This window comes from Xiphophorus maculatus, chromosome 2 (assembly GCF_002775205.1).
Source record: "Xiphophorus maculatus strain JP 163 A chromosome 2, X_maculatus-5.0-male, whole genome shotgun sequence".
NCBI classification, from domain to species: Eukaryota; Metazoa; Chordata; class Actinopteri; order Cyprinodontiformes; family Poeciliidae; genus Xiphophorus; species Xiphophorus maculatus.
This window is the reverse complement of record NC_036444.1, coordinates 24,428,251-24,448,646: the sequence shown is the minus strand read 5'-3', so window position 1 is coordinate 24,448,646 and position 20,396 is coordinate 24,428,251. Positions and strand designations below refer to the sequence as shown.

General features: G+C 40.1%; 1 protein-coding gene across 2 annotated transcripts in view; it reads left to right on the top strand.

The window, feature by feature from the left end:
* LOC102221087 (copine-8-like) overlaps positions 1 to 7,580 on the top strand; it is an 84,551-nt gene extending 76,971 nt beyond the window's left edge. For both annotated transcript variants that reach the window (XM_023347595.1, XM_023347605.1), the window contains exons 17-20: positions 756 to 858; positions 2,787 to 2,844; positions 5,575 to 5,648; positions 6,076 to 7,580. In XM_023347595.1, coding sequence (XP_023203363.1) covers positions 756 to 858; positions 2,787 to 2,844; positions 5,575 to 5,648; positions 6,076 to 6,288 — 448 coding nt within the window. In that variant the 3' untranslated portion in view covers positions 6,289 to 7,580. The remainder of the gene's footprint in view (positions 1 to 755; positions 859 to 2,786; positions 2,845 to 5,574; positions 5,649 to 6,075) is intronic.
* Positions 7,581 to 20,396: the final 12,816 nt, after the last annotated feature.

Genomic DNA, 20,396 nt, shown 5'->3' with positions numbered 1-20,396 from the left:
CGTTTAGCATCAGCGTACTGGAAAAAGAAAAAAAGAACTGCTCCGTTTCGTTGCGGAGATAAATAAATAAAGGACCTGACCTTAATGTACAGCGCTGTGTGTCTTCTTTGATCATGAGTGGTGCTGCTCACAAATGTTTTATTCATTTGATGAATTAGCATGAACATTTGTTATGGTGCTGAAATGTCTGTGCTGCCTCTGTAACATTACATTCTGTCACCAAGTCCTGTTTCAGATACATAGAAGACATGGAAGATGTTGGAGCTAACATTAAAGTTACAAACAGCTTTTAGTTGGAACATCTGTGAAGAACTAGAATTTGTGATTAAAAAAAGAAACGGAAACTTCAAAATAAATTGATGTTTTACATAAGTCTGTGTTTGACTGTCACGGTGTCTAATTGGTCAGTATTTCTTTAATAAAATAAAGCTACAGTTTCACTGATCTCTGATGGGTAATTTCCTAAAATGAGGTTTTCTGTAATAAGATAATTGTGAGCCGGAGATAGAGGCTGGAGATGGAGGGCTTATTAAACACTTACTCCGACAAGTTAATATCTGCCCATCCATAAAATTGATGCTTCCCATAATCTTCTTCCCTGGTACAAATGAAACTTGTCAGTGGGGTAACTATTAGGCAGACCTCGCATGTTTTATCTCCTCTAATAAACGTCTGGATAACATGTTTTATGGAAGTGAAAGTTTTTATGTTGCTGCGTCTCTTTTTAACTTTTTTTTTGTCTGTTTCGACGCCAGGTATGCATCGGCGGTGACGGACGGATCGCAGTACTTCATCCTTCTCATCATTTCGGATGGCGTGATCACTGACATGGCGCAGACCAAGGAGTCCATTGTAAATGTACGTGTTTACTTTTATTCTTTATGAAGCCTTGTTAGAAAATGAAGTAGAGTATTGTATAACACCTAAGACCCTGCAGTCAATCAATCAATCAATCTTTATTTCAGACACAAAAGAGGTCCATAGTAAAAACAAAGATAGAAAATGGATTTTCATCCATTTTCTATCCTTGCGTGATTGGAAAGGCATGACGCAGCCTAGATTCATCCCCAGTTCGTCACACCTCGTTGCTACAACAGCACAACCTTCCACCTCAATGCTTTCAACAAATGAATATGGATTTTTTTTTTCCTCATAATTCAAGCGGTTTTAAGAACAATATCCACAGAAAATGGAAGACGGTATTGACTTCTTCAGCTGGTCCAGTGGTTCTCTGACAGCTTTCCTTGCTGGTGAATCTGCACAGAAAGTCATTTTTTAAATTTTACAAAGTCCAAAGCAGGAGAACATGGTTCTCCTGTATCCCTTCTTTGTATTTGGTTCACTGGAAGGATACTCAAACATATAGAGACGTTACATGTGGAAATTTCACACGTGAAAAACGCTGGAGGGCAGAAAGACGATTCTTCAACGCAGAAAAACTGCGAAAGTGATTATTTCCTAGGTTGAAGAACAACTCAAAACCACTTTTCCTCTTTTTTTGTGCTATGTCGGTTACGCTACACACAGACTAGTTGCCATAGCAACCGACCGACAAGAGCTCAACTAATGTATTGGGATTCAAAACCAAAAATCATGCAAAGATTTCTCATACACACACACACGTGTGTGTGTGTGTGTCTGCATTATCTAAGTGTGGGATAATGGTAATGGGCTATATTTAACTTTTATATTTAACATTTGGATGTACGACAGTACATCCAAATGACAGTGATCGTTTGGATGTACTTTAATATCCTGTAGCGCCAAAACGTAACTCAGGGTCAACAAGACCTGATCAGATTGAATCAGTCGGAGCCGTAGCACAGCCAGTCCAGGTGAAATATCCAACACACCTCACAAAATGAGATTCACAGTTTTGTGGGCAAGTCCACGTGCACTGCTGCTGATACACTGCAAAATTAGCGAGGAACGCTGGAGGTTTCACTATAATTAAGACTCCAACAAAGGTCCTGATAAACCAGCAAACACCCAGTATGAAAGGGAGGCTATAAAAAGCAAAAGTCTTCTCATGCTTCCTACACTTGCGCTCTTATCTCCACTAATTAGGGGAGTGAGGGTGGAACGACGGCATCGTGGTCACCCCCGCCTTCCTACTCTGTGTTTTCAGCTTTAATAACCCTAATGAGTTTGCTCGGAGTTAATATGGGCAATGATTTCAGGTGATCTCAAACGTTTGGAAACCGAGTTGCCCCAGGTGCTGCACCTAAATTGCCGAGTTACGCCAAGCCTCTCCCGCCCTCATCTTGGTGGAACATAAAGTAAGGCGTGAGGGTGATTATTTCCTACGTCCCTCGTTTCTCTGGCAATTTTAGTCCTCAGTCTAATAACCGGAAGAAGTTATGAAACTCTTACAAGACCTCCATTCATCACTCCGCGCTAAAACCCCGCTTTGTTGTCCCACTTGACTGAGATTTAATAAACAATATTGCGGTGCCGATCAGCAGTTGAACCGAGACTCGGGGTTGGGATGTGCAGAGGTGGATGTAAATTGGACTCGTTTCTAAACCGATAAGCTTTGGGAGATTTAGACAAGTTCATAGATGCATGAAATTAGAAACTGGCTCGGCGAGAGGCTTCACAAAACACGCCGCGGATCTCTTAACAATAGCGATGACATGTTCCATAGGTCTCCCTTTGCATGAACTGTTTCTTCACCGTGCTTTTGGTAATTTGGCTGACAGCGTGCGGAGTTTAACTTTGCCAATAGAGATTTCATTGAATGTTGCTGCCTTTAATGTCCCTCTATTTGTTTCACCTTTTTGCAGGCCGCTTCTCTGCCAATGTCAATTATAATAGTTGGAGTTGGACCTGCAGAATTTGATGGTAAGTTGAGGTGTGTGTATGTGACTAACTGGAACACAGTAATCTTGAACCTTGGCTTTACAAATAAAGCAAAGGTTTAGCTGTCCTTAGTAGCCGTCCTCAGTCAATAGATTTTGGAATCACCTTTTCCTGAAGTTAGTCTTTTGTTCTTTGCAATAGAGCTAAAGCTGAATCAGATTGGATGGAGAGCATATGTGAATGTTAGTTTTCAAGTCTTGTTTCATGTTCATAATTTGAGAGCCCAGACACCCTGCAGAGGAAATTTTCATCTACTTTTATCTGTGATCTCGTTATTTCAAGAGCTTGTGACCATAGATCAGGGCAGGAACGTAGATCTACTGGTAAATGGAGAACGTCGCCTTTTGACTCAGCTCTCTGTTCGTTATGACAGACCAGTACAGAACCTGCTTCACTGAAGACACTGCACCAATCCGCCTGTTGATCTCTTGCTCCATTTTCCCCTCATTCGTGAACAAGATCCCGAGATACTTAAACTCCTCCTCTAGAAACAGGACCTCTTCCCTGACCCAGAGACGTCATTTTACCCCTTTAAAGGTCAAGACCATGACCCTGGAGGCACTTATCCAGAATCAGTGACAAAGGGCAGCCATGGCTGTGTCCAACTCTCACCAAATACCAGTTACCAAACTCTGACTCCAGTCCAGAGGTCGCGGTAACAGAATATTTTCAGTATTTAACCGTTTTTTTGTTATTGTTTTTTTTTAAACGATGCAAAAGTTTGAAGCCCATCCGTCATTTTGACAGGTTATAATTAACACCCCTGAATGATGCACATGGGCAGATATTATAGACTTTACGCAAAGATTTCATCACAGAGGCAACTAAAATGAATCAGCAAAAAAATCCTTAAAATCTCTGAAAATCATCTCATGGACACTGAACTAACAACGTCTTTCTGACCGGGAGCTGACAGCGTGTTGAAGAGTTATGGGCCGGAAGCTTTGGAGCTTCTGGTTCTGAAGCGCATTCCAAACCTTTGGTTAAAATGGCACCTTTAATTCCAGTCTCCATTACATACAGACCAGAGTAAACTAAAGAGAATGCAACGTTGTATTAATCCATTTACAGTCTAAACAGAGGAGCCGGCAGTTTATCTTGACGAAATAAATAACGGTGCAGAAGTTAATTGTGTATAAAAAATTCTTGCTGTAACTGCAAAATAATTTCCCTGCTGGGATGAATAAAGTAATTCTTCTTCTTCTTCTTCTTCTTAATTAGACCGTAACATGTGCAGTCTGCTGCACAACCAATGCGGACCCGGCTCCGCTGCTTTGAAGAATTAAACATAACTCACCCTGCGGCTTCAACAAATGGAGCTAAAAGACATAAATTTTTTTAAATTTTTATTTCCTTTATTTAACCCTCCCGCACCCAGAAGGAGAGCGGCGTTCTGATGGAGCGCGGCAGACGTAACATTTGTCCGTTTCGGGGAAGCAAAACCATGCAAAAAAAGTGAAGTGCTGCTAATTTAAGTGGAGCCATTTAATTTCATTTATTACAAGTTATTGGGGCCACAGTCAGTGGTTTGTGTCACTACGGAGAAAAAGTTAGATGCGTTTGTCTGCTTTATGTGTGATGGGATCTGGATTTACGGTTCAACTAGATGAATATTAACTATTATATTAGCATGAAAATACGACTAAATAACCTATGTTAATATGATTATAATTTGACGGGTAAAAATAGATAAACATGACCAATTTTTATTTTTATGCGGTCTGTCAAAATGACGGATAACAGAAAAGTCTAGCGCGATCTCTGCTCTGGTCATACAGGGACATAACAGCCCTGCTACCCCATACTCCTGGAGTTCACCTCACAGAATTCCCAGAAGGAATCCAACGCCTTCTCCAAATCCATCATACCCATGCATACCAGTTGGGCGAACTCCCATAAACTTTCCAGAACCCGGCTGAGGGTGCAGAGCTGGCCCAGTGCTCCAAAACCAGGACGAAAACCTCACTGCTCTTCCTGAGTCCAAGATTCGACTATCCCTCATGATCACATATCACTTAAAACTCCGACTCAAATTTGGGTTTGGAGCATAACAAAATATGGAAAATTTCAAGCTTTTGCAAAGCAGTAAAGACATAAAACAGAAGGTAGAAAAAAAATCCCATTTGTCTTTCAGAAAAAGCGAATGGTTTTTATTTGCTTTTCCTATACAATTACCCCATCCCTCACATCGTCTCCTGTGTTGTTTACGAACACCAGACCAGTCCTCTGTGAAAACAAGCTCATTGAGGATGAGCAATGAGCTCCACAAAAATGATCACACATCTGAAACTGCTGTGTCTGGCTGTTTAATGTCCCTGCAGTGCCGTTGCAAACATATTCCGTCCCGTTTCCCATAAGCCCACACTTATAGGTAAGTGACGTCCCAGAGGCATCACGCTCAGCCGTGCAGATTCTCCGCATCACTCCACATTTGGCATAGTCTCCTAGGATATGTGGGCCGCTAACATTCAAATGACTTTATGGTGGCTAATGAAATATAGTACCGTCAACCTACCTCTGTATTATCTGGCTCCTAAAGAGGAGGCCTTGTCAAAGTATGCAAAGAACATTACCGACTGTGGTTGGTTGGCATTTCAACCAGGTCATCTTCAAATCAGAGTTAATTCATCGAAGGATGAGATTTCAGACAATCCAGCTTGTGATTTTATTCTCCTGACTGACAGTAAGGAAGTGATGTTGCTTCCTTCGCAGAAATGATTGAGCTGGACGGGGACGAAGAGAGGATCTCATCCCAGGGACGATATGCAGAAAGGGACATCGTTCAGGTACAGAGTATTCCCAAATAAAAGTTTGAAATTTAAGATTAAAGCTGCAGTGTGTGACTTTTATTAAAAATATATATATTTTTTCTTACATATTTATTGAAACTGTCACCATGTGGTGAGACAAATCGTCTGTGAGAAAAACCCAGTTCCTCTTCCTTCTCCCAATGCCAATGCCAACTAGAAACAACCAATCAGAGCCAGGAGGCGGGTCTTAGCGCTGTCACTCATCCTCCGTGTGGCACTATCACATATCATATTGTCACGACATGGTGACTGTTTTGACAAATAGGTAGAAAACATATTTTTCATAACAGTTACATAGTGTAGCTTTAATGGAAGGGATCATGGTGGTTGACTCTCTTCTCTGTGTTCTGCCTTTTGCCCAATTCATTTCCACCTTCCATATCTCATTTCTTTTCCTCGTTAGTTTGTTCCTTTCAGAGACTACATCGACCGGCGAGGAAACCACATTCTGAGCATGGCTCGTCTGGCTAAAGAAGTGCTCGCCGAAATCCCCGACCAGTTTCTCTCCTACATGAGGACCCGAGGGATCAAACCAGGCCCCCAGCCGCCACCTTATACCCCGTGTCCGCCCCCGGCCATCCACCCGCTCCACACCAGACGGGTAAGCCGGATCTGAAGGACCGAGGCCCCCAACCCTCTGCATCGGCTTAGCCAACTTTTACTGGCTTCCGATCTTCTCTTTGAGCTTCCTTTTCTCGCTATAGTCTTCACTGGAAGCCTGTGAGCACATGGTGAACTTCACCCGCTGTCTCGCGTTGCACTTTCAGGAACGTTTGGCTGCAGCGCGTAGCCCTGACTTGGGGATGCTGCCATTATTTCAGCGACAGGACTTTGCGCTCGGGCAATTTTGACGGCCGCGGCGGTTGGAAATTTCTGGATTTCCAACCAGAGGAAATCCAACGAAGAGGAGAAGGAACAGGACGTCCGGAAAAGGTCCGGACTAGTGAGACTCTTTGGTCACCAACACTGTCCGCTCCTCTTTGTTCTTCTGCATTCACTTCCTGAACCTTTCACAAAATCTCTTGATACTTCAATGTTTACATGGGGAAAGCGGAGAGGGTTTTTTTTTCAGGTGATAAATGATTTATACCGATCAATGTGAAAACCTTTCAGAGTCATATTTTTCACCTGTAGAACCAGGAGGTTGTGAATTTAAAAACATTTAGGCCCTGATGCCATTTTCTTTTCCCACTACATGTACAGCAATTATACTCTGTTTCTTTTTAAATAAATAGAGCATGTTTTAGTGTAGAAGAAGCATGCAATGTCGTCCCACACTCAGGGCTTGTCCCCTCCACACCGCCGCTAACGCTGCTACGTACCGCCACAGACGAACCCGTCACCACCTGAGATCTTCCCTCCTTCCGCTCCGCCCACCTCGGCTCCAGCAGGACGCTGCGCTCCCTGGGGGTTGGGTCAAATCAAATGCAGCAGGGACTCCAACCAGCCTTACTGTTAATGTCAGAAAACATTCACAGGCATTGTCCCCTCTACACTATGGCTTCTGGAAATGAGGATCTCCAAGCCCAGCAGTCAAAAACACACACCTCTCTTTACAGAGTTTCTCTGACTGTGAGCTGCAATCTACAGCGGCGTTATTTTTGTGAAAATACACCTGCATTTCAGAGGCATCGCTGTGTTTTGGTTATGTCTCTCTACCTCTTACTTTACTCTGTACACAATATAAATGTCACTTCTTTTCTTGTAAATAACAAGTATTGTGAGTTATGTTGGTTAAAGCTGCAGTATGTAAGTTTTATTTTTTTTAAATTGTTAATTTTTTTTACATATTTCTTAAAACTCTCACTATGTTGCGACAATTTGATATGAGAAAGATAATCTGAAAAGATTGATCTCCTCCACCTCCTCCCTGAGCTGCTGTTGCTGTCTGAAGAATTGCACCGCGCCCCACCAAAAACAACCAATCAGAGCCAGGAGGAGGGTCTTAGTGTTGTCACTCAATCTCATGTACTCGCTGCTAAATGGGTTAGTCACAAAATGGCAGAGAAACAACTTACCATTACAAGAACACAGTTTATCCACCGTCACTGGTGGCCATGCTAACTAGCATTAGCTTTCACTACAGGATTGTACAATAGAGAAAAGTGAGGAGAGAGAAGAGTATGATCATTAGGATGATTGACAGCACTAAGACCCGCATCCTGACTCTGATTGGTTGTTTCTAGTTAGCACTGAGGAGGCGGATGAGCTTAATTTTTTTATTTCATAATCTGTCACGAAATGGTGACAGTTTCAATAAATATGTAAAAAACTACTTTCGTAAAAGTTACATACTGCATCTTTAACCAGAAACACGGTCATTCTGTTATACAAGATCATTGTCAAATTCTCTAAAACCTCTCAAGCCAATTTGTAATCAGAGTAGGTATCAACACACTGAATAAGTGCACAAAGAACTGATAGCCAGCCGATGAAACTCAAACTCCTTATCCAGTGAGAACTCACGCAGCGCTCTGAAAAGGTTTTTGCTTTTATTTCAAATTTAAACGTTTACATGATCAAATAGATTTTAATATCAGGCAAAAATAACCCGAGTAATTAGAAAATTATGTTATTTTCAAATGATGCAATCCTTCATTAAGGGAAAAAACATTATCCTTATTATTAGAGCCCAATGTGAAAAAATAATTGCGCCCTAAAACTAATAATTGGTTGCTGCAACACCTGGCGCCAAGCGTCTGTGATAACTGGCTGTATGTCTGCCTCATTGCTGTGAAGGAAATTTACACATAAAACTGTCCTCTTAAAGTAACAAACGGTTGGCCCGGCAACCTCCTTTAGGATTTCCTGCTAAAGAACAGAGTTCATGGTTTCATCATCAAAGGCTCAGAAGCAGCAAAGAAGGACGAAATCATCACACTACCATCATGAGTGTCTGTTTGTTGCTCTGTTTCTGAAATGCTGTCAGTTTTAAGCTGGTCTCCTTTGTGAGAGTAGGTTTGGATATGTTGTTTTTAAAGTGTGTTTACTCAGGTTATTTTTGCCTAACATTAAAATTTGTCTGACAAGCTGTAACGTTTCGCCCTCACAGGAGTGGTCTACCTAAATCCAATGTGCCAGTGTCAAACTTTCAAAAGGAGCAAAACAAGCTAAAGTGACTCGATTCAGGTTGTTTAAAAAAAAAAAAAAAATTGGAGAAAATCTGTCAGTGGGTTTTTATAAACCAGCGTTTACACTTTTTTGGCTTCCATGTCAGCAATTATAACTATTTGGAGCCAGAAATGTGAGGGGCGAAAACAGCACTTAACACCCAGAGAAGGAGGTGTCACCATGTTCTTTGATTTTTATTTTATTTCCTACTGCTAAATATAAAATAAATGAAGGATTGCGAGGTCAGCTGAAGTACGGCAGCGTGGGAAACACAGAGTGCGTCACATTTGTCCTAAACGGACCCTTGCCTTACGTAACAGCAGGAGCTTTCCACGGCGTGGAAACACACCTCCTGTTGCTCTTTCATGCTGTAAGTGTTCATCTCAATGGACTGTTTTCTTCAAGGCCATTCTGTGTTTCATGTGGTCAGGCAGGAACAATCTGTGAATTAATGCTAGAATATCACAGGCCTTAAGCTTAGTGCTCTGATGTTCGGTCCTGTTCGCCACCTCTGTTTTTCATTCCCTCTCTTCCTGAACACCAACATGGTGGGGAGAAAAAGAGCAATAGTCTTTCGTTTGGTTTCAATTTACTGGCAGATTTTCCCAACGATTACCAAAAAAATTATTATAAACGTTTAAGTGTACATTTTTTAACCACCTGTAAGCTTTGGGACAGCAGCAGCGCTCCACTCAGATTCAGACACTTACAGCGGACTCAGCTGGCGGCCTCCTTGTTTACCTTGTCCAACATGAGATTACAACTGACAGCTCGATATATTTCAGTGAAAATTTCTTATCTGTTGCACTGCCGGCATAAATTTATGGGTAAAACATATCACACTGGTAGCTTTAATGTCTCTGTGTATAAGAACCACTTCTTTATTTAGGCTCTTGGTCAATTAATCCTTTTGCTAATATGTACCTCCGTCCTGCACGCACACACAAGTCTGTCACAATTACAAATTTTGCTGGATGATAAATTGTTCCAGAGGTTACTTCACTGCGATAGATAGGTTTGCTAATAAGTATGTAAGTGTCAAAGTTACGTTAAAAATCTAACGTTTTTACAATCAGATGTTAGCAACAAGCTTTATGGTTAGCATGTCTGTTGACCCAATAAACAGATAAAAGTCAGCTAGCTACTGCAATAAATAAGTTTGCTAATAACTAGTAAGCCTCAAAGTTACCACAGAATTCAGCCGATAGTTAGTCTATATTTTTGGCTAGCTGCTACACTGCTGTGTAGATTTAACTGCAAAGCCATATTTTAAAAATATTGCAAAGAGGTTCACCACTTCTGTGTTGTGAGAACATCACACTACTGTATTACTATACCTAAAATAAACCAAATTAAATTGGATATTATTATACTAGCAGTTTTAGTAAGAGTTGCAACAGACCATTTAATCAGTTGGCTTCAAAATGTGTTTTACTACCATAAAAGTGATATTTTTACTCAAATGTTTAATATTGTCAGAATTCTTTACTGGCCCATGTGGATCTTGAGAACTTTAAATAATTTTTTTTTTTTTTTTCTGGCTAACCCACTGAAATCCGCTGTTGCTGTTTGATTCTCAGCCGCAACATTTTCCACAAGAGATCAGTCTTCATAATCAAAGCCAAGTGGTTCAGGTAACTGCACTGTCACTTTTAGACAAGTGTGGCCGTGTCGCTGCGCCCCGTCACAGGTCCGCCACGATTTTAGGTCTTCGCACAAACAATTTAATCCCAATCCGTCATCAAACTCTGCACACAGAAAGCCGTCTTTCTTTATGTAAATGTGTGAACTGAAGTTTTCCTGTATATTTGTGTACCGCATACTGTACAGTAGATTTTAACCTGTGTCTTTAGGGCCCTATTCAGTCAAGGAATCTATATAACGAATGTTTACAACAACTTTTTAAACTCACGCCTCAAAATCACAGTATACTTCTTGGCTGATGATGTTTTCATTAGAACATCTGGTTATTAACTGCTTCTAAAACATTTTCTGAGATGTTTATACACTTGTACAGAGTTCTGCCTTTTTTTTGTGCGTATCGGTCAAAACTGCTGTTTGTGAGATGCTGCTTCTTTACTGCTCATATAACGGAATTCCATTTTGTACGGAGGCCTGTAATCATATTTAAATCATGACTAACAGGCCTTATCAATGTTTCTGCAGACGTTATTCATATTTAAATCATGAACGACAGGCCTGTATTTTTATAAACAAACGGTTAGAGAGCGATGTATGTTTCCTGTGTTAGAAAATCAACTTTATGATAAACACTCTGTAGCAATGTTATTTCTGCCAAATTTAACATGCTGTTAAGTGTAGCGTCTCAATCCCTGAACAAAAAAAAACCAACAGCTTGTTCAGTTTTGACTGAATCAGGTTCCTCCCTGTGTGGTCATGGGGGTTGAGCGTCTTGGTGTTTTTGTCCTGGCCGGGACCTATTGTACAAAAGCGTGAATGTGGAATTGCACAATGTAGCACTGTAGTCTCAGTCCGTGACTGGAGGAACAGCAGATGAAGCCGGAGCAGGCAGGAAGTCTTTTACATGTAAATATTGTGGAAGCTGGACTCGCATCAGACTGCCGCTACTCTGTGACCCCCCGCTCCGGTCCAAAACAAAAGGGAATGCCTTTCATTTATTTATCTTGGCAACATGCCGTCTTCATCTCACACCCACTCGAAACATCCAGGATGTGTATTTATATATGAAACATGCATGACACTTACATAACATCACGTCTGAGTTTTGTGAGGGGAAAACAGTTTTTTGTTTTCTTTTGGGGGGTTTTATTTCAAATGCATCAAGCTTTTACAATAATCTGGTCTTTGTTCTGTTACCGCAATCTTAAGGACAGCTTGTAACAGGTGAAGGTTGATGGTTTTAATGCGCGTCAAACAATCCTGACACGGACCACGTTGTTTTCTTACTGGTTTGATTTTAAATAAAATGTCCAAAGGACATCTTTAAAGGAACCTTTAACAATACGACCTGCATTGCCTAACTTAGAAATTCTGCTTGATTCTCATTTCCCTTAAGTGGAAACCGCCTGGGATTTCTCCCATTGAGTTTGATTTGGGGGGAGGAATCCTCCAAAGGTGAGGAAAAAATTTTTAAAATTATACCTTGATACATTTTTTTCATCAGTAATTTTTATTTCTATTTATTTTTTTCATTCATTATAAAACATAGTTTAAAATGATTTATTGAAATGTTACTTGCCATTTTCTTCTTTCCGACTGGGATGATTCTCCAATTTATTCAAGCTGCTTTGCTCCTCTGGCTAACGTAACTGGCACAAAATGGACAAGAACTCAAGGCCGACTAAAATTGCAAGATGTGAGGCTACATTTCTGCTGAACACATGCAACCATTATTGAATAGTGAATAGAAGTGAGAGAAGAACATTCTGAAAGTTGACTTTCTTCACATATTTTGTAGCATTGGGCTAAAGCTGATGCTGTTTACGCTTTGGTTGTTCACATATCATGTCCAGAGCTGCTGCTATTTTAAGAAATGTGTCATATTGTTTAAGGTTCCTTTTATGGACATTTTCTGCTTATATAATGATAAAAAATAAAAAAAAAATTAAAATCCTACAATATATTAAAACATTTATGCACATCAGGTTGTTCTCCTGTGCAGCACAAATAAAACACAGAGTTAGGACAAAATGGGAAGGAACCCCAACATAAAGTGTCTTATTGGGAAACTCTCTCGCCCCTCTGTGCCTACATAGCAGCCTCCCTGGGCCTTTGGCAGCGTCTCCACTACAAGCTCTGCTGGAGGGAACACAGATCTTCCTAAAGACGTTCCCCTTGTGACTGAGAGCGCTGGAAACCGGAGCTCAGCCGGGCCGACGTGGCGGCACCGGCTGCTTGGAGCAGAGCTCCGGGAAACGCTTCTGCCGTTTTTTTAATACGGCGAAAATCTGCAACGTTATTACGGAGGTCATTGATAAAGCCATTTAGAAATCAAAATACTGATTTACTACAAAATAGAACTACATTCCAGCTGTGTTATTAGAGATGCTCCTTGTTTATATAAAATATCTTTTGTTTTGTTTTTTGGGGGGAGGAGGAGAGGGTTCCACCTTCAGGATGGTCCAGTTATTTAAACGGCGCTTTCACCTGAGAGTACATCCACGTGGGAACTGGAGGCAACGTTGGGGACAGTTAAAGTATTTACAGTGCAGGAGAAGGTTGAAATCACAAGCCGTCAGACCAGCGTGGAATAAAAAACACCACGAAATAGCGAAACCAGATACTTACATACTGAATAAAAACACACAAACACTTTTTTTTTTCTTTATTTCTGTTGTTAAATCAGACCAAACTTTTCTTGTTTTACCTTAGTTAGAATTACCAAAATTATTTCCATTTGCTAAATGCCAGAAAACTTAAGAACTTTTGTTTTTTTAGAAATGTATTTGTTGTAACTCTCCTCAAATTCAAAAGGAAGTTTACATACAATCGGTTGGTATCAGAGATAACAGACAAACTGTACAACTTGGGTCAAACCTTTTGGGCTTCCTTCTACAAACCTCTGATAGGTTAACCTAATTGGTTAACCTATTAGGTTAACCAATTAACCTTAGCAAAAACGCTAAACTTTTGAATTCAAGGATGCAACATTACAAATGGAATCTCTTAAAAACTATTCTTGCAAAATTTTCCGGCATTTAGCAAATGGAAATAATTTTGGCAATTCTAACTAACCTAAAACCAGCAAAGTTTAGTCTGATTTAACTGAAGAGACTGAAGGGGAAAAAAGTGATTGTACTTTTATTCAGTATGTTATACTGAATAAAACAGTATATTCTGTTTTATTCAGAATATACTGAATTCTGATTCCAGCTGTATTTACATATCTGAATCAGTCTGCTGAGAGCCGGCCGTGAGAACGCCCAGTAATCTTCACACATGTAATATAAACTGTGTAAACTGTAAATTATTATATCGGACAAAGTGGTTTATTTGAATGCCTGTGATGAATATTCTGTTATAATATCTTGATGTGTTACTCTAGCATGTACCAAGTTTGCATGTGTTGGATTTTATTTATTTATTTATTTTGCAGACGGGATGCATCGGTAGGTCGAAGCAACGATCAATTGTACTTTGTGTTATTTCAAGGACTTGTTTGCCTTAAGTAGCTCACTGATCGATCTGGGAATCATGCAATGCCTTCAGATGTTCTATTTAAATAATGAATATTCTCTTTTTCTTTCTTTCTTTTTTTAACTCCACTGACACATGGCAAGAGTTAGAAGTGATGTGAGAAAGAAAAAATGAAAGATCTGATTTAAATTGCCCTTCATTTAGTTGACAAAAATAAGGCCTTCAAACGTTTTGTTTAAAGTTATCTTTGTAGTAGATGCTAAATTTGAACAATTTACAATTGCTTTTTTTTTTTTCAAAACTCATCTTCCAAAAAGTATGTTTTTCGTGTTTGTTTTTTTGTTTGGTTTGGTTTTGCATGATGTTACCACTCAAGAAAAAAAAAAGATTATTCCTATAAACTCCTTAAAATGAGTGAAGAGATTACAAGACAGCACAGGTTTCAGAGGAACAACAAAAGCCACAAGCAACTGATTATTTTTAAAAGACCGTATCTGTAAGAATTACAATATTTGAATAAATATTCATATAATATGTCTTGTTGTGGTGTTTATTTCCCTGTGGCTGCAAATAATAATAATTAAAAAAAAACAATCTCCTATGTTCTCCTTTGGGAACATTGCACTGTGTTGTGAAAAAATATTTACACTTCCAAATTTCTCTTGTGTTTTTTTTCTTTATTATTATTACTATTATTATTTTTGCTCGCTCTTAGGTGTTCCAGGTCATCAGACCTTTCATTCAGACAAAAGTAACCTGAGAAAATCAGGTTCAATACTGAAATAACTGCAATAAAAAAATATTTTGGGAAGTAGAGTTCAATTTCACACGCTGTAGGTCTGTCGCGATAAAAAACATTTCCTGGACTATAAATATTCACAAGTTATCATGGTAAACGATACGGGTGTAACGGTAATGGCATAATAATGCAAGGACACATTCTCAAAGTTCATCCATCCATCCATCCATCCATTTTCTGTTCACCCTTGTCCCTAATGGGGTCAGGAGGTGCTGGTGTCTATCTCCAGCTACGTTCCAGGCGGGGTCACCCCGGACAGGTCGCCAGGGTGGTCGCAGGGCAACACAGAGACAGACAAGACAAACAACCATGCACACACACACACCTAGGGAGAATTTAGAAAGACCAATTAACCTAACAGTCATGTTTTTGGACTGTGGGAGGAAGCCGGAGTACCCGGAGAGAACAGGGAGAACATGCAAACTCCATGCAGAAAGACCCCGGCCGGGAATCGAACCCAGGACCTTCTTGCTGGAAGGCAACAGTGCTACCAACTGCGCCACTGTGCAGCCCTTCTTAAAGTTCAATAAACCTTAAATTCTAACGAAAAACTAACACTGGGACTGGAAAACATTTTAAACATCTAAAATAAATAAACAAAACGATAGAAACAACATAAATTATGAAGTTCCTGTAAATAATGTTGCCCTTCAATAAAGGGCCAGTTGAGACCAAAGGGCCAGACTGAAGACCTTTAGCATCCAGTTTTTGGTAGAAAGAGAGAAAAGAGAAAACGATAGATCATGCAAATTGCAATTTAGCTTTTAAATTCATGCAATTAATTGATTTATTCCTTAATTGATTTATTCAACAGACCTAACCGTATTTCTTCTCAATAAATCACGATTTTAGGAGCTGTTGTCGGCCAGCTATCTAAAAGGCAACACATCAAGCAGCAATCTAATGGAAGAGCAGATTAGCAACAAAGTTATTGACAGATACCTGAATCGAGAGCTAGAATCCTCTCCAACACAAAGATCCCCCAGGAATTTCTAAAGCATTTTCCCTTAACAAATGAAACTTGAAATCTGAATTTTGGATTTTCTCAGGTTGTCTATCTGATATTAAATTTTATTTACTAAATCAGAATAATTGTGAGGGGACAAATGCTTTTCAAAGCACTGTGAAAAGCCACAGAAACTTTTGGCTCTTACAGTCATTGGTGGTCTGCTAAACCTAAAAATAAGAGACGTTCTCGTTCCTGATGGACACCTGCCTTGATTGACGCGGCCAGCCAGTGACTTTTAAAGCAGAGCCAGATTACTGGAGGAGATTCACACCATTACACCTCTCCAACACTCATCTCGAGATGAAACGAGTTGCAACAGGGTGTCGTTCTGTCCAGCTTCCAAAGGCGCCGCTCACTGGGAAAACAGCCTCTGTCTGCCCAACTTTTCAGGAAATCTATTACACTTAAAGACAGAAATGCCCGTATATAACCGCCAAACCGCCCATTGTCTTTACCCGCTTCTTGCAGGGGAGTGCTGTTTGTAAAGCCACGCAGCCAACATATAACCAACAGCAATAATTTGTATTATTTAGCCTGTTGTAAGAGCAAAATAAAAGGGAATTCTTTTTCCAAGAGAGAAATATTTACGCTGAACATTTAAGCTGCATATTTGGGTTCTAACTAGTTTGCAAACAAACTAACTTGCTGACTATTTAACAAGCTAACTCTTCATAAATAGTTAACTACTTAGCTAACTATTTAGCTCACTAAATATTGACCATTTAGCTAATAGTTTGCAAAACAGTTAGCAAGCTAAATACATTTAGTTTACAAGCTAAATATTTTTGTTAGTGTGCTAACTGTGGGCGAGTCTGAAGTAAACTCCAAACTAACATTTTGTAAGCAAGCTAAATATTGAACCTGAAGCATTTAGTTTTCAGCTAAATATTCAGCTAGTTTGAAATTAGGACTTTTATAAATAAATGAATAACATGGTAAAACTTTGAAAAATAATCCCCTTTTTTTCTTGAAGTTGAAGTTACTATTTGGCTGTTTGGCCTTTTGTAACTTTAGCACCCCATGAATACAGGCCTTCTTCTGATATGTTTGAGTAAACTTTTTTTTTTATTAATAACATACTAATATGTTATATTAGTATAACATATTGGAGAAGACAGTACCTTGCTGCGAAAGGGACTGTCTCCTCCAACGAGCGCTAAAATGATTTGACCACTGACTTTAATGTAGAATAAAAACTGATATATTCAAGATAATAGTCTCTCTTTATTATTGCTTGAAAACATCATAAGTCAGAAATCTCCATAGAGATTTCAAAAACTAACAAAAAGCAAGGCTTTAATAGGATTCTTCTATTTTCTACTTCATGTCAAGGCGTCTGAAGGGGCTTAAGGTTGCTGAGGATTTTACGTGACAACAGAAGTTTAACAAACACGGAGGTGACTCTCTCTCTCTCTCTCTCTCTCTCTCTCTCTCTCTCTCTCTCTCCCATGGATGGCTGGATCATCGTAAACGGTGCGCTGGATCAGTGCGACCCCGCCTAACCGCAGGCGGGGTAAAAATCCAAAGAGCTCATCTCGTAAAACCGCGGGAGGGTTAAAAAAAAGTTTTATGAAGTTACAAAGAACTGCGGGAGGGTTTTATAAAAGTTTTGTAAAGTTATAAAGCGCTAGCTAGTTCCCGAAACTATACAAAAAAATATATTTGTATAGGGCTGGATAATCTAATTACCAGATTATCCAGCCCTATAATCTGGCTGGATTATAGGGCTGGATAATCCCTATTATCCAGTCCTATAAACCAACTGGATAATAAGGATTATCCAGATGGATTATAGCTGGATAATCCAGCTGGATAATCCAAAAGGGCTGGATAATCTAATTACATTCAAATAGTTCGGTTAAGATTATGATGCCCAATAAATTTGTTGGTTTATTGTTACGTCACCAAAGACATCCACTGAAAATCTCCAATTCTGAATGACCACTGGTCTTGATTCATACCAAATGTGTGTTTTTCTGCATTTCGGCATTGTTGTTGTTTTTTTGTTTGTTTTTTTAAAGCAGTTGGGAAGTAATCTGACATGCTAAGCGTGTGAGTTGCTGTGCAACGAGCAACATTGTGCTAATTACAGCCAGTAGACTTTGCTCCCTTCCTCGTCTGTAGGCTCGTTCAACATTTTAATGAGCCCTCGCTGCTATCTGCTCTCTCTGTTTATCTTCGTATTACTTTTAACTTCGTGATGAGTTATTGTGCCATAAGGTTGCCTCCCACTTCAAGCTATATCTGGAAACTTTAATTGGAATTCTCAGCCCTAAGCTGAGGAACATGCTAGGTTAATGTTATACTTTACTAAGAAAGACACCACAGCAAGGAAAATAGCCGCTGTTTGTGTGGTAGGCTTAGGAATTATGGTTTGTTGACTGACAGGCAATAATAGAGGCACCTAAATGACCAACCAAAAAGAGTTGTGTTGTGATTAAGGGTGCAATGGCACCAACTTTATACTGAAAAATGTCACATACAGACCTGGCGGTACATATTACAAACCAATGCAGAGAATGGACATGTTTGGAGCAAAGTGTGCAGCGCAAGGTTCTGCAGTCCAAGTTTAAAAAGTAACACCAAATCAACCCAGATTTTCAAAATATGCTTTTCAATTATTTTTATTTTGATTCTCAAACGTCAGCAAAAGAATCAAGGCAACACTGAATGTTTTTGATGAGGGGATAACATTATAACATGCTAAAAACCTAAACAACAAAAGTCAATTTACCATATTTACTTAACAAAATTAACTTCTAATGCGCTTAAAACTTTTATTATTATTATTATCATTATTATTATTATCATTATAAAAAGTTCTCTCACTCCTTTCCTTCTTCGACACAAACAGAAGATTTTGTTTTTTCACTCTTCACTCCTCTGATGCAGCCCATATCCCACCTTTATCCCGTAGCATCAGCTGCTTAGAGTGCCGAGGCTCTAAAGCAATAAAACAGACTTGAACGAGCTCAGCATGACTCTAATATCTGTCAGGCTGATGCAGGGGGTGGTGGGGGGGCAGGCGGCTCTCAGAGCGCATGTTTTCCACCCGCTTTATTTCCCCTGTCGTCGCTCACAAGATCATCAACCTGCGAGCAACTTGTCCGTGTGCTAAAAAAAAAAAAAAAGAAAAGAAAATGCTTTGTGATGAGTAGTGGAGTATGGACGGCTATTTGAAAAGACATAAATGAATAAAAATCGATGCCATGCACCTGTAGGACCTTTCCGGCCGGCGCTCCGGCCTGCACCAATCGTCTGTCCGCTCCATTCAGGAATCCGATCGGCCTGACAGGCGCTGGGTGAACATGAAACATCTCTCTTTGCTATTCTTAGGCGTGGACAGGGGCGCTGGTGCTAAAAATAGGCAGATCATTCCCAACCCCTCCCTCTTTGCCCCCCCTGCTGTCAGTCTATTTTTACACAAGCTGAGGCCTTCCCAGGCTATGGCAGTCTTTTCTTAGATTATTATATAATAAACATGAGGCAGTGCTGCGAGTCAGAAGCAGAAGAAGTGCTCTGTCAGGCAGTCAAGGGTGAAATACACAGCTCTGGTCAGAACAAACATTCAGTAAGCGCATTAATGTCAGGTGAATCTCTTATGATTTCCTTGTTCCTGCCGTGTTCTCTGCTGCCCCCCTAATCCTGCTGGCTGCTGATTGCGCCACCTGTACTGCTGACCATATAAACTCTGGACTGAAGTTATTGGCTTTGGACCCAAAGAGGAACTGTCTAGAGTCAATTATCACAACTAAAAACCAGCGATCAGGCCTGAAATCTGGCAGTAGTGATGAACTCTGACCTGAACATTCAGAGCCACATAAAGACAGTTACAAAGTCGGCCTTCTATCACCTGAAGAACATTTCTAGGAGCAAAGAATGAATGTTTCAGCAAGCTCTAGAGAAACTCATCTTCGGTCGCATTTATTGCTGTGACCGTGTCTTCACAAGTCTGCCTAACAAGCCAATCCTCCAGCTGCAGCGGATCCAGAATGCTGCTGCTGGCGTTCTTACTAAAACCAGAACGATGGAGTTTCTGCACTTTGTGACATCATCATTGCTGGTTCCCAGCATATGGAGCGTTCCCCTCTGTTCGGTCCTGCCAGCGAAACAATCCCAGGTAAAAGAATATTTTCAGATCCTAGACATTATTCGCAATTCTTCCTGTTTGCTTTGCAAGTCTCCTCGCCTTTCTGGGTTCTTTTTTTTTTTGTTTTTTTACAAAGTCTGACCAGAAAGTTGCTGCTAAGAAGAAGTTGCCATCCATCTTACACATTCCCATTTTTGTCAGTTGAACTTGTTTCTCCTTTCCTGGGTGTACTCCAAGTTGTGGGTCCCATTCATCCATCATTCTTTGCAGAATCTTGAGATTTGAATTATGTCAATTGTTCTTTATGTTGTGCTGAACAACATATCGTGAATATATCATCATTTCACTCTCAGTGTGCGCAATATTCGTGCTGCTGCAAAGGTAGTGAAGCAATACGTAGTGAACTTATTGCTCCCCAATTTGTTTTGATGTTCAATCATTTATGCTAACGCAATGTTTGCGGTGGAGGCGGAAGCTTGGTGACGTGGAAACTGTGTTACCAAGGTAACACAGCTCTGAGTTGCTCTGAGGCGGAGCTAGGTCCACCCAGGCATTTTGCACAGCTGAATGGTTGCCATGGAGATTAAGGGATTTCTC